General features: G+C 42.4%; 1 protein-coding gene across 1 annotated transcript; it reads left to right on the top strand.

Moving 5' to 3' along the window:
• Window positions 1–4,056: 4,056 nt before the first annotated feature.
• On the top strand, window positions 4,057–13,088 carry LOC311103469 (E3 ubiquitin-protein ligase TRIM39-like; the record flags this gene model as incomplete). Its single annotated transcript, XM_084145036.1, has 9 exons — window positions 4,057–4,683; window positions 6,341–6,436; window positions 6,869–7,102; window positions 7,376–7,547; window positions 8,237–8,314; window positions 10,318–10,344; window positions 12,056–12,082; window positions 12,306–12,481; window positions 12,723–13,088. The coding sequence occupies 9 exons, from the start codon at window positions 4,057–4,059 to the stop codon at window positions 13,086–13,088; spliced, it is 1,803 nt and encodes a 600-aa protein (XP_084001162.1).
• Window positions 13,089–13,628: the final 540 nt, after the last annotated feature.

Genomic DNA, 13,628 nt, shown 5'->3' on the forward strand with positions numbered 1-13,628 from the left:
TTATTAATTTGTAAACATTTCTAAAAACATAATTCCACTTTGACATGATGGGGTATTGTTTGTAGATCAGTGACACAAAATCTAAATGTAATAACAAAATGTGGAAAAAGTCAAGGGGTGTGAATACTTTGAGGGCACTGTAGTTGTTTCACCAACTCACCTGACCACTGTGCAAGCTGCTGTCAACACTCCTTCACAACACACACCCATGCACAATCACACATATACCTGACTGGCTGGAAGTACCTTTTTTGGCAGTGGTGACAGCAGCTTTGTAGGACAGTCACAGACTAATTCATTCTTTCAACTCCATTGCAGAAGAAAGCACCCAGAAGAAAAATAGATATAAGGTAAGTTTGTGTGTCAACAATTTTTGTAACAGGATCCAGAGTAGCCTATAGCAATTTAAAAATGCTGCAGGACCAGAAATATCAATTGACAAGAGTGAAGAGCATTCTGAAAAACCAGACACAGAATTGTGCATAATCATCGCATTTTCCACAGTTTATTCGTTTACCATTGTTCGTTTTGGGAGTCAAAATTCCTTGCTGTGGTACGTGACTTGCATGGATTCATGGTGTCCATTTCCCTCTTTACTCCCAATGTTTCTAACATTTAAATGGAGTATTTGCCTGTTTTGGCTTCCAGAGCCAATTTGCATTTAAACAGAACATGTAAGGTCCTTGGACTATAAGGAGTAACGTTAGGCTCCTTTAGTCCATCATTGGGCTAAGGTAAGACCATAATAGCGATCAGTTAATGATCATAGGCAACAAGTATTGTAAGATTCCAAAATTCTTTCGTTAACACAAATGTGCCTCTGGGTTAATCTCAATAGTCTAAAGTGGTTTCCTTTCAATATCTCCTTTCCTGCATCTGCAGTGATCTGGAAGACCTGGATTGATGGGGATCAGTGAAGATGAAGGAGAGGTAGCCACTTTAGACTATTGAGAGTAGCCTATAGCAATTTAAAAAATATATTATTTGTATGTGAAATATGCCTGTTGTACAGTTACAGTACTGTAAATACTCTTTATGAGAGCAACGATTCTTATGTTTTCATTCCAACCAATCTTTTGACTGTTGATGTGGGTCAGATAAGTTTCAAAATTAAACACTCACAACTAAACAGTGACATTATCATTTGAACATATAACAGTGAAAATCCCAGTTAGGCAGATACCATTCTTCCTTGATTGACAAAGGTTTAGTCACTGAGAAGTTTCCAGGTAAGCCTCAGTACAGGACAACCGTTGACTGTATTTTATTTTCCATTCTTACACAGCCATTTACATAGTCTTGGTTACATATGAACCTCACTGGAACTTGCTGGTGAACAGGTTTGACAAGCTAGTGCAAATCATGTAAAGTATCAAATCTAGTAGCACAATGCATGTGTCATGTCATTTTGGATGGTAACATCCATGCAACTAGATACAGTAAATTAAACCTGGGCTTTGGACAGCCATTTGGCATTGGGCCAAGCTGAGAGAGGCCGCATGAATGGGACACAAGAATCGGCCTGTTGACAGCCTGCAGTTGTCAGTAGTAAATAAGAGTAGATACGACATTGGATATTGTTTACCTGACTGGCAGGGAAGCTTGAAAGTATGTCCCCATGTTTTTGAGGTTGTGTAACTTATTTGTTGGAATTACGCATAACTTTCCAAATAAATACATTTTTAAAGGTCTTAGGGTTGGAAGAGAGTAATTTACTGCATCGCAAAGAGGCCATTGTTGTTTTTATTGAGGGAGATGGAGCATTGGAGTTCACATGCATTGACAGCATGTATGCTATGACATCCACATCCACTCATGTCTGAGACAATCTAAGCCACGCACGCAACAAAACTGACTATAATCTACAGAGCATAGAGATACACCTGTTATTTTCCATTGGCTCAGATGTGAATCCCTGTGGCATCACAGTGTCCTGATCATTTCTCAGGTCACCGAGAGAGGAAAATCACAAGCATGCCACACAGGTAGATTAATGGGTGGACAAGGGAGTCTTCTTTTGGGACAAACTACAACATAAGTAATGAGGAACCTGATAGATTGCATGTTAAATTGTGTTGGGAAGCATCGGAAGAATGGAGTCCCCTGCCTCTAAGTGGAGAATGATATTATGGCAATGTTGGAAATTCAATGGCAGTCTGTCTGTCAGAAAATGTACCTGTGTTCAGAGACCTGTGTTCAAATGATAATGGAAGTACTGGAATCAGAGACTATTCTTCAGTGACTATTCTATTCTTAAAACGTGGTGGGATAAAAGCCATGAGCTCACACATCAGTTGAAATTGCATGTCTGACGTTTGTCTGTCTGTCAGTTTCAAGTAGCATGGCAGAATAATTATTTCGACCTCTCGTGCATTTATGTGCTCCCATTAGGCCATTGTGGGTAATGCAGTCTATTGTTGTGCTTTCAGGAGGGAGAATGAGAGCACACAAGGTGCACTGTAGGAATTCTGTTGAGAAATCACACACACAGGATGGGAGTGAGTGTTCGAAAATGTCATGGAATGCTGCAGGACCAGAAATATCAATTGACAAGAGTGAAGAGCATTCTGAAAAACCAGACACAGAATTGTGCATAATCATCGCATTTTCCACAGTTTATTCGTTTACCATTGTTCGTTTTGGGAGTCAAAATTCCTTGCTGTGGTACGTGACTTGCATGGATTCATGGTGTCCATTTCCCTCTTTACACCCAATGTTTCTAGCAACGTACCGCAAATGAGAATCGATTCACGTTTAAATGGAGTATTTGCCTGTTTTGGCTTCCAGAGCCAATTTGCATTTAAACAGAACATGTAAGGTCCTTGGACTATAAGGAGTAACGTTAGGCTCCTTTAGTCCATCATTGGGCTAAGGTAAGACCATAATAGCGATCAGTTAATGATCATAGGCAACAAGTATTGTAAGATTCCAAAATTCTTTCGTTAACACAAATGTGCCTCTGGGTTAATCTCAATAGTCTAAAGTGGTTTCCTTTCAATATCTCCTTTCCTGCATCTGCACTGATCTGGAAGACCTGGATTGATGAGGATCAGTGAAGATGAAGGAGAGGTAGCCACTTTAGACTATTGAGATACACCCTTGGCCTGAATCAGCACTGATTGTAAACAGGTGTTTGGCCAATCCCGGTGGAGGTGGCCTAAAATGCACCTGTGCATACCAGTAAGAGTTTGTCAACTGTCAGACACACCTCTTATCTCTAATCTAAAACAAACAAGTCTGAAAACAGGCTAAAAATACTACTCTGGGAACGGGTAAGGTGTGTTCAGCTCACTCAAAAATACACACCTAGACAGGGTCAAATTTAGTTATCTTTTAGAATGCATAGTCAAAATACTTGATAAAAATGTTGCTTAGAAATTACTGACTATTTGTGATGCAGCCCTTACTGTAACAGACATATTTTGGGCTAAGTTGTTTATCAGCCCTTGTATTTTGTGACCATCATTTGCTTGCCTTGTAAGGGTTAATAGGCCTTGGCCCATTCTAAAACTATCCAGTTGTGATTTTCGAAGCTGTTTCTGTTGGTGAGATTTTTCTTAACCTCTTCTCTGCAAGATAATATGCTGTTGATTGAGAAGTGCCCAGATGGATGTTAACTTGGGTCACCACCACATACCCACACTCTCAACAGCTTGGGCAGTCCTCAGATGGAAGGCTAAATTCTAAATCCCTAGCCTAAGTCGGCTAACATCAACCAGCAGTAGAATTAGTAGGCCAATTATTGTGCTCTGCGTGGGTTATTGAACTGGTGATGGCAAAATATGGCCTTGTGGTTGTAGGCCTACTTGTATTGAAGGAAGTTGAAGACATATATATATATATATATATATATATATATATATATAGCCCAGTAATAATGATAGCCTAGTTATAGTTGCATGAGTCATCGGCCTCTACAACACACCAATCTGGTTTATTGAACCTATAAAGGCCTAGTACAATGTTTGTGACCTATGTGTTGACCTAGGGGCCTAGTTCAATGTTTTTGTGTGATCTAGTATGTTGTCTCACCCGTAGGGCTTCGGGTAGGAGACAATGACGGCTGAGGCGGGGGTCCTGGAGCTGTTTACGGAGCAGGAACTGACCTGCTCCATCTGCTTGGACCTGTTCAATGACCCAGTGTCGACGCCCTGCGGACACAACTTCTGCCAGGTTTGCATCGGAGGCTACTGGGCCTCCAGCGCCACCTGCACCTGCCCGCTCTGCAAGCATCAGTTCCCCGAGCGGCCTCAGCTCAACATCAACCGAGTCTTCGCCCATATCACCGAGAAGTACAAAGAAACTCGCTACGGCACGGGAAAGCCGCACATGTTGGACATGAAGACACCGGGAGCCATGGCCCACAGCAACCAATTTCTGGAGGAGATGATCAAATGTGACGTGTGCACAGGGAAAAAACAAGCGGCGATCAGCTCGTGTTTGACCTGCACGGCGTCCTACTGCGAGGCCCATGTGCAGCCTCACCTGAACACGCCCTTCTACGCCAACCACCAGCTCCTGGAGCCCCGGGAAGCGCTTCGCGGCCGCACCTGCCTACTGCACCACCGGCTTCTGGAGGTGTACTGCCGCACGGACCAGATCTGTATCTGTGCCATCTGTGTGCTGGAGGAGCACCGCACACACCGCACCGTGTCCGTGCAGACAGAGAGAGTCAACAAACAGGTGAGGAGAAGGCAAAGCAGCTTTCACATCAGGTGCTTGGAGCACACACCCTTTCAGAACCTCAATGGCCCACGCAGCTCAATGATGCTTTTGTGCCAAGGCTATAGTGTGAAAGCTACTTAAGGGTGTGGTGTGTTTCATGGGGTTGGATGTGTGCCTCATAGAAATATAATTTAATTCTAGTTCTGTGGTTGGTGGTGTGCAGTAACAGACAATGGCCACTGAAGAGAGGGGAATGTCAAGTATTTAATTTAGGTTGATCCTTTTTATATTACAACTTGTATTTTGATTGAACCTTTGAAAGACTGAGTATTGGCCACTAGTTTGTAGGTCCATCTCTATTTACAACTGTTATAGGGGACTCTCAGCTTCTTGCAATGCAGATGGCATGGATAGATAACCCCTTAGTAAACAAGCCACTAAAATGTTGCACTGCAGATTTTACTCTAAAGATTAGTATCTGAGATGGGAGTTGGTTATGTTTTTGTCTAAGTTGCATCCACATTTCTAATGTAAACAACCTGCATAAAAACAGTGACTGGCTATTTATCTGGTTCGCTTTCAGATAACTACATTCCTGAACTTTCCAAATTTAGCAACACATTTTCATTCAATGACTGCATCACAATTTGACAGCTCCCGGTTGCACTGTATTTTAATAGTCCTTAAATATAACATATGATCATCCTTTGGCTCTGGGCAGAAAACAAAGAAACAGCTCATCGCATAATTGTATCTGTGAGAAAATGGGCAGCGCCATTGAGGCCATCTCTATTTTGAAGTACTCAATATTCTTCTACTTCTATGAGTTGGCAAACAAACTGGATTTACTGCCACCTGCAGTTATGGAATGTTTGCTCATGAGTATAATTCATTGGCTGATCCCTCCTGATGACATGGATGGAATCATGTGATCCTTCCTTAACCTATAGGAAGTCCCATCCAGTTGACTACTTCAAAATAGAGCCCCACATTGGCGAATATATTGATAAAAGTCACCTTGTCCTAGAGAGATTTACACGGTTATCAAAACGTCACGCCAGGGTAAACCTACACGAAACACAGCCCTTATTTTAGGTGTTTCTAAAATCACCTTTGGGAATAATGAATGGTGGAAAAAAACGATTGGAATCATTTCCGTTTGACTGCTAGGTTTTATGGATATTATGACTCATACTGTGGTACTCTATGGTCAAAGTCCTCAATGGTGCTAAAATTGGCTTTTGGGCACTAGAGTCCTCTATATATCTCTATGGGTCGGGCATCTGACCATAGATGTGCAATTTTACATGATTTAGGTCTAATCTTGTGGATAATGGTTTTGGCTCAAGGCAAATTAATAACATGCATGATTTTTTGAATGAATGCATTTCATTGTTATCTGCAATGTATATGGCTATTTCAAGAGCAATGTTTCTATTTGCATCTAAAAATCATTTCTAGGTTGTTCTTTTTTGCACTTCACAAAGCACATTTTACTTGAAAGTGTTCCCTAAGAGAGCCCGTTTGAGCAGCAGCAGGCCAGCAGCATTGTCTAGTTAGGACAAGTAGTGAACTGACATGATGCCAAATCTACTCTCAATGACACTGCATTCACATAATTGGTCTCTTTGTCTCTCTTCCTCCATCTCTTTGCTGTCCTTTGTCTGTCACACAGAAACTCATTGGGAAGACTGAACTGGAGATTCAGAACAGGATTGAGGGGAAGAGCCTCCGACTGAATGCGCTCAAGAGCCGACTGGAGACCGTCAGGGTAGGCAGCTGATTCACAGGCCCCGACGTTGTATCGACATTGTGATCGATCTATTCTACCCCTTCACTAATCCCCTCAACATGTTGGGCTTCATATTCATCAGATCACGCTACCATTCCCTCTAGTGTTGGTACGGTCTACTAACAACCATTACTCCCGCTGCAGTAGCTATTAGCAGGTCAAGACAGTTTGTTAAGTCAACCCAAATGATGTTTGCCATACCCCTGTTATGATACATTACAGAAAAAGCTCAATTAAAATGTAAAAAAACAACACATTTTAGGATTGATTATTCACAAATTTGTCAGTTGACAGAATGTTTTTTCTTGTTTGACCTGTGATCACAATAATTACCTCAACTGGAGAGAAAGAAACTGACCTTAAATCAGTGTCAAGGAGCAACTTAATCCTACCCCTCTCCGTTCTTTCTAGAACTATGCACAGGGTGAGCTGTCTGAGGTGGAGCAGTTGCTGGGGGACCTGAGTCGCTCGGTGGACAGGATACGTGTAGAGCTGGTTGGCGGGATGGAGGAGAAGCAGGCGTCCGTGGAGACACGGGGGGAGGGGTTAGTGACCCGTTTGGAGGCGGAGCTTGGCCAGCTGCAGGTGCGGCGATCCAGACTGGAAGCCCAGGCCACGTCTGATGACCACATTGGCTTCCTCCAGGTACAGAGGGAGTGTGTTTTAGCTGAGGCACCTTTTTATCATTTGTGGGTGCACTTCATTTAGCTTGTCTGTTGTAACAGTTGGGTGGGGTTCGCACTTTGAGGGCAATGGGACATGCACCGGGTGTACCACGTGTACGTTCCAATGGTATCTATAAGCTATCAGAGAGATTACCAGAGTCCACTCCACATCCATTCCACTGATGTTAAACTCTGTGAACTGTGTCTTTCAATTGAACATATCTGTCAATGCCTGCCTTCAACCCACTTTCAGAGTTTTGAGGAGGCGAGTGCCCCCCTACAGGCAGACTCTGACTCCCAGGAGTTGGATGCCGAGGCGGAGGTGTCGCTGCACTTCTCTCTGGGGGAGGTGAAGGTGGCTCTGGGGGAACTGAAGAAGAGTATGGATGAGATCCGCATGGGGGAGGTGCACTCCCGAGGCTCCAGTGAGTAGCACCATCATCACTTTTATTGTTTTATCAAATCTCATAATCACCATAGTCATATCATCATTATTTATTAGCATCATTATCCTTTTCAAAATGGACATCACAGTTTCCAAATATTCACAATGTTAATTTGATTCTTTTCAGCTCTAATATTGCAGATACATTGTGGGTTCTATCAATGTAATTATTTGCATCATTTCCATAATGTTCATCATAATGTTACCAAAAATCCCTTTTCCTCCTTATCATCATCTACAACATCCATTCTTTTGTTTAGTCATCATGAGTTGTTCCCCCTACTGTGGTTTTTGGGTGTAGTTTCTCATAAATTACAGAGTGGATGGTAAATATCGAGACAGGTATTCTGCTGAGTCACTCTGAAAGCAGTCAGTCCAGTCTGTAAGCAGTCAAAATACCATTCCTACTCAAATACCTCATGCCAATAGAACTCGTACTTCTGTCATCCGTTGCTGTTTTGCAACATCGGTCTGCTAAAGAATGAGTCATTGACAAAAGTGGGTTGTAAAAATACCAGAAGGAACACGAACATACGAGGAAACACATAAGACAGGAGAAACACATAACCTGCATAGCTATCACACCTGTCCTGATAGGCGTATAATGCACTGTATGGTGTGGACTGACCTAATTGTTTGTTAATATAACACATTATGCGTGTGTTTCAGTTACTTCCCTACGGGAGAGCGACAGTATGATGAGTGTACAGACACTACGGACCACTAAGAGTCAGTGGTCTCTACGAGGTGGGTCAATTTAAATTGTCATTTATAGTGCATTCGGAAAGTATTCTGACCCCTGACTTCCTCTATTCTAAAATGGATTAAATGAAAAATGTTCCTCATCAATCTACACAATACCCCATAATGACAAAGCAAAAAAACTGGTTTTTAGAAATGTTTGCACATTTTATTAAAATTAAAAAACATAACTTATTTACATAAGTATTCAGAACCTTTGCTGCGAGACTCGAATTTGAGCTCAGGCGCATCCTGATTCCATTGATCATCCTTGAGATGTTTCTACAACTTGATTGGAGTCCACCTGTGGTAAATTAAATTGATTGGACATGATTTGGAAAGGCACACACCTGTCTATATAAGGTCCCATAGTTGACAGTGCATGTCAGAGCAAAAACCAAGCCATGAGGTCGAAGGAATTGCCCATAGAACTCTGAGACAGGATTGTGTCGAGGCACAGATATGGGGAATGGTACCAAAATATTTCTGCAGCATTGAAGGTCCCCAAGAACACAGTGGCCTCCATCATTCTGAAATGGAAGAAGTTTGGAACCACCAAGATTCTTCCAAGAGCTGGTCGCCCAGGCAAACTGAGCAATCTGGGGAGAAGGGCCTTGGTCAGGGAGGTGACCAAGAACCCGATGGTCACTCTGACAGAGCTCCAGAGTTCCTCTGTGGAGATGGGAGAATCTTCTAGAAGGACAACCATCTCTGCAGCACTCCACCAATTAGGCCTTTATGGTAGAGTGGCCAGACGGAAGCCACTCCTCAGTAAAAGGCACATTAAAGCCCGCTTGGAGTTTGCCAAAAGGCACCTAAAGGACTCTCAGACCACGAGAAACAAGATTATCTGGTCTGATGAAACCAAGCTTGAACTCTTTGGCCTGAATGCCAAGTGTCACGTCAGGAGGAAACCTGGCACCATCCCTACGGTGAAGCATGGTGGAGGCAGCATCATGATGTGGGGATGTTTTTCAGTGGGAGACAACTCAGGATCGAGGCAAAGATGAACGGAGCAAAGTACAGCGAGATTCTTGATGAAAACCTGCTCCATAGCGCTCAGGACCTCAGACTGGGCGGAGGTTCACCTTCCAACAGGACAACAACCCTAAGCACACAGCCAAGACAACAAAGGAGTCTCTAAATGTCATTGAGTGGCCCAGCCAGAGCCCCGACTTGAACCCGATCTAACATCTCTGGAGAGACCTGAAAATAGCTGTGCAGCGATGCTCCCCATCCAACCTGACAGAGCTTGAGAGAATCTGCAGAGAAGAATGGGAGAAACTCCCCAAATACAGGTGTGCCAAGCTTGTAGCATCACCCAAGAAGACCCGAGGCAGTAATCGCTGTCAAAGGTGCATCAACAAAGTACTGAGTAAAGGGTCTGAATATTTATGTAAATTTGATATTTCAGATTTTTTTATTTGTAATAAATGTGAAAACAATTCATAAAAACCTGTTTTTGCTTTGTCATTTTGAGGTATTGTATGAACATTGATAAGAAAAAAACAACAATTTAATCAATTTTAGAATAAGGCTGTAATGTAACAAAATGTGGAAAAAGTCAAGGGGTCTGAACTTTCTGAAGGCAATGTATTTCCACACTGCGGTTGGAATAATCCAGTGAATTTTTTTAATCTATGATAGAGCACTTTGTGTAAGGGCGGTTTGAAAAGGCCTCCTGAAACAAGAGTTTGCCCTTCTCTCTGTCAATAACAGCTAGTTTAAAGTTACACATCTCTACCATTATCTCCTCCAATTAGGCCCCTCTCTGACCACTCTGACAGTCCCTAGCAAAATTCATACTTGAGAAATTGCATTTAGCGAAGCGAAGAAGCTGTTTTAGTTTATTTTTGACCATTTTAATTGAAAACAAGGTAATTGTTACCCAGAAATGATTTGATATTGAGATAAAAATGGCTGCATTGGACCTTTTTTAAGTTTTCATTCTGTACTCACACATACTTCCATTAAACAACATGTCTTCATGTTTCTTCTTCTCCCCTCAGATCTAAAAAAGATCAAATCAGGATCAGGTATGTCTGTCTTCACTCTTGGCGCTCTTCACTCCAAAGATTCTCTTTTGGGTTAGGGTCTAGGACCCATGTGAATGAACTATTGGGTAATGAGATGGGATATTTTGCAGATGCTTTGTGATGTTTTGGCTCAAAGGAAATGTTAGACAAAAGTCTTAAACTCAAATAGGTTTGTAAGCTTTTTCCTTTAACTTACTTCACATACCTTTTTAGAAGCTTGGTGATTCACGATGCCCCTTTTTGAATACGTTTTAAAGTAACTCATTTGATGTAGGCCTCAAAAGATTCTTTGTCGTTTTTTGACTTTATAGTTCGACAATGTATGCTCTTCTTAAACACATACATCTAATAGAACATCTTCCCCCACCTTCACAATAGTTCACTAATAGTTAAAGGCCCAGTGCAGTCAAAGTTCAGTTTTTCCTGTGTTTTGTATCATATTGTACAACAGCTGATGAAACGAACACTGTAAAAGTGTAAAAAAGTTAATCACTAACCACATTTTCACGCACAGTTTTATGCAAGTAAAGTCGTACAGTATAAAAAAAATCACGACAGCTGTGATGGAAACAGGAAGTTTCGCTACAATTTGTAAAATGCTAACAGATAATTAATTTGTTCGACATGATTGGATCTTTTTGTGTCAGTAAAATTAAATAGGCAAGAAATGGTGATGTAAACGCCTTTATGCACATATTGATATAATAACCATCATATCGAAGTAAACTTGGAGTAACGTGATGATATGGTGTGTGTGGTCCTCTTGCTACTACTCGGAAACCATGCAATTTATTAGGCTACAGATAAGAGGTTATGAACTTCACAGGGTGGTGAAAGTGCACAGTGATCTTGAGGCTCCTTTCCAATAAATATTGAGGGTCTTAGTGTGGTGACATGATTGATGCTTGACTGCCGTTTGACAAATACAAATATTCTCCTTCTTTTGCATAATAATCTCATCATGTAGAGTAGCCTAACCGCACAGTATCTGCCAGCTGTTGGCTAGAGTGCACGTGCCAAGACCAGGGTAGGCACATTTGCTATTTAACGCAACAGTTTGACAACTATCGGTAGAGGTGAAAATGCGATGGAAACGCATTGAATTTGAGATTTTTGTTCGGTACATAACTTCAGCGAAAAAGTACATTTTGTGTGCACTGTCATTACACACTTATTTTTATCCGCAAAAGTCAGTTGGGTGGAAACACACCACTGGTGCAAAATGCAATTTTTCTTTATGCAGATTGTAGAATATTTGCATAAATCTGTCGCTAATTGGATGGAAACCTAGTTGGTGTTATTTCCTGATAGTTGCTGGTTGAAATTACAATCTACACAGGACCTTCTAATTAATCTGTTTGCATGGGTGGGCATTTTGGCTTGCCTGGTGACATCACCAGGTGGTAAATTGGTTAACAAAGAGTTCCAAACTTCTCTGCCAATAATAGCTAGTTTTAAGTTTTCCCCTCCCCACTCAGACCACTCCCAGACAGTCCTAGCAAAATTCTTCCTTGATAAAGTTTTTTGCTAAAAAGCTATTTTTTGTCAATTTTAATGAAACACTATTACAGTAAGGTACTTAATTGTTACCCCGAAATTATTTGATATTGATTATTTAAAAAACTGCTGCATTGGGCTTTTAACTAATCAAACCAATGGTAGTTTCTATGTATTGGAAAAGAGACACTCATCAAATTACATTTTCGTACAGGACTGAAGAAGATCCAGTCTTATTTAGGTGAGTTCTGATCTAAATACCATCTTATCTCTACCATTTCTCTTACTGTACTACTGGATGTAGTGATTATTGGAAAACAGTCAAAACTCTCCAAATAATTGTCTGTTTTACACAAGACGCCATCTCACTGTCACCACTGTCTTTTTGGCCATGATCCTGACATTATTCGGCTGTGGCATTCACACCAGAGCCTTGACCATTTCGTGTTCCTTCTCATTCACAGAGGATGTGACACTAAACCCGGTGACGGCGTACCCCTTCCTCATCCTCTCTGACGACAGGAAGCAGGTGAAGAGAGGAGAGAAGCTGCAGTTCTACAGGAACAGCCCGCAGCGCTTCGACGTCTGGTCCTGCGTGCTGGCCAAAGAGGGCTTCACCTCGGGGCGACACTACTGGGAGGTGAGAGGGCAGGGGTCAAGGGTTGGGGGGGGGGGGGATCTCATAGAAACTGGAGGGTGGGAGAAATGACTGACTAGTGGCTTCAGTTGTATTGATTGAATCTATTTAGGCATTTGATGTTAGAAAAGTGTAGGACATGCAATCTAGGAGAGTAAATCATTTAGGATTCACCCTTGCATGCTCGTCCCCACTTACACTTTTGTCGGTATCACTATCTTTGTTTCTTTCTGTCTCCTCTCAGGTGAACGTGGGTGAGAATAAAGACTGGAAGGTGGGCGTGGTGCGGGAGTCAGCCCAGAGGAAAGGTCTGTTTGACATGAGCCCCAATAGCGGTTACTACGCCCTCTGGTGGGGGGGCACCCACCTGCGTGCCCTCACCACCCCGGCCCTCACCAAGGTTAAGGCATTGGTGCGCCTCCGCAGAGTGGCCGTCTACCTGGACTGCGAGGAGGGTCAGGTGACCTTCTACAATGCCAAGACGGGCTCGGAGGTGTACAGCTTCAGTGTGGCCGAGTTCTCTGAGAGGATGTTTCCTCTGCTGGGCACTGGAGACAGGGAGGTGCCCCTGGCTCTCATGACCACACAGTGTGGCAGCGTGCCCGAGTGAGAGGATAGGGAGAGACTGGAGTGAGAATGAATGGTGAGCGAGATGACATGAAAGTATGTGTATGTATAGAAAATTCTGAATGTTTTAGGGTGAATTTGCTTGAAGATGGTGAGGCAATTTAATAGTGGGAGTGAAAGTGTGGGATTGTGAGATGAGGGGTGGGTGGGGGGGGGGGGGCAAAGAGAAATTGAGGCGTATGGGGTGAAAATAAGATGGAGAGAAGTCTCATCTCTACATTTTGTCAGCAACCTCCATTTCAACTTGGCATTATGTTCAGTACCCACCGCAAATTTGACACAGTGCACACACACTGGTACACAATGTACTGATGCACTGAAAGGCAGGTGATGGGGCTAAACACTTGTGGAATCTTGGAATTACTTCATGGTCAGGAATTAGTAAGTCAGAATTGGAATCTGAAATCACAATGGTACACTTGTATTCTAACCCTCTTTGTTGTCATAATTTTCTAATATTTGTGTCATTTGCTTCAGTCTAAGGTTTTTATTTATCTTGGTGGATCGGTCCTGTTAAGGATCT

The sequence above is a fragment of the Coregonus lavaretus genome, assembly GCF_964263955.1.
Source record: "Coregonus lavaretus genome assembly, chromosome: 28".
NCBI classification, from domain to species: domain Eukaryota; kingdom Metazoa; phylum Chordata; class Actinopteri; order Salmoniformes; family Salmonidae; genus Coregonus; species Coregonus lavaretus.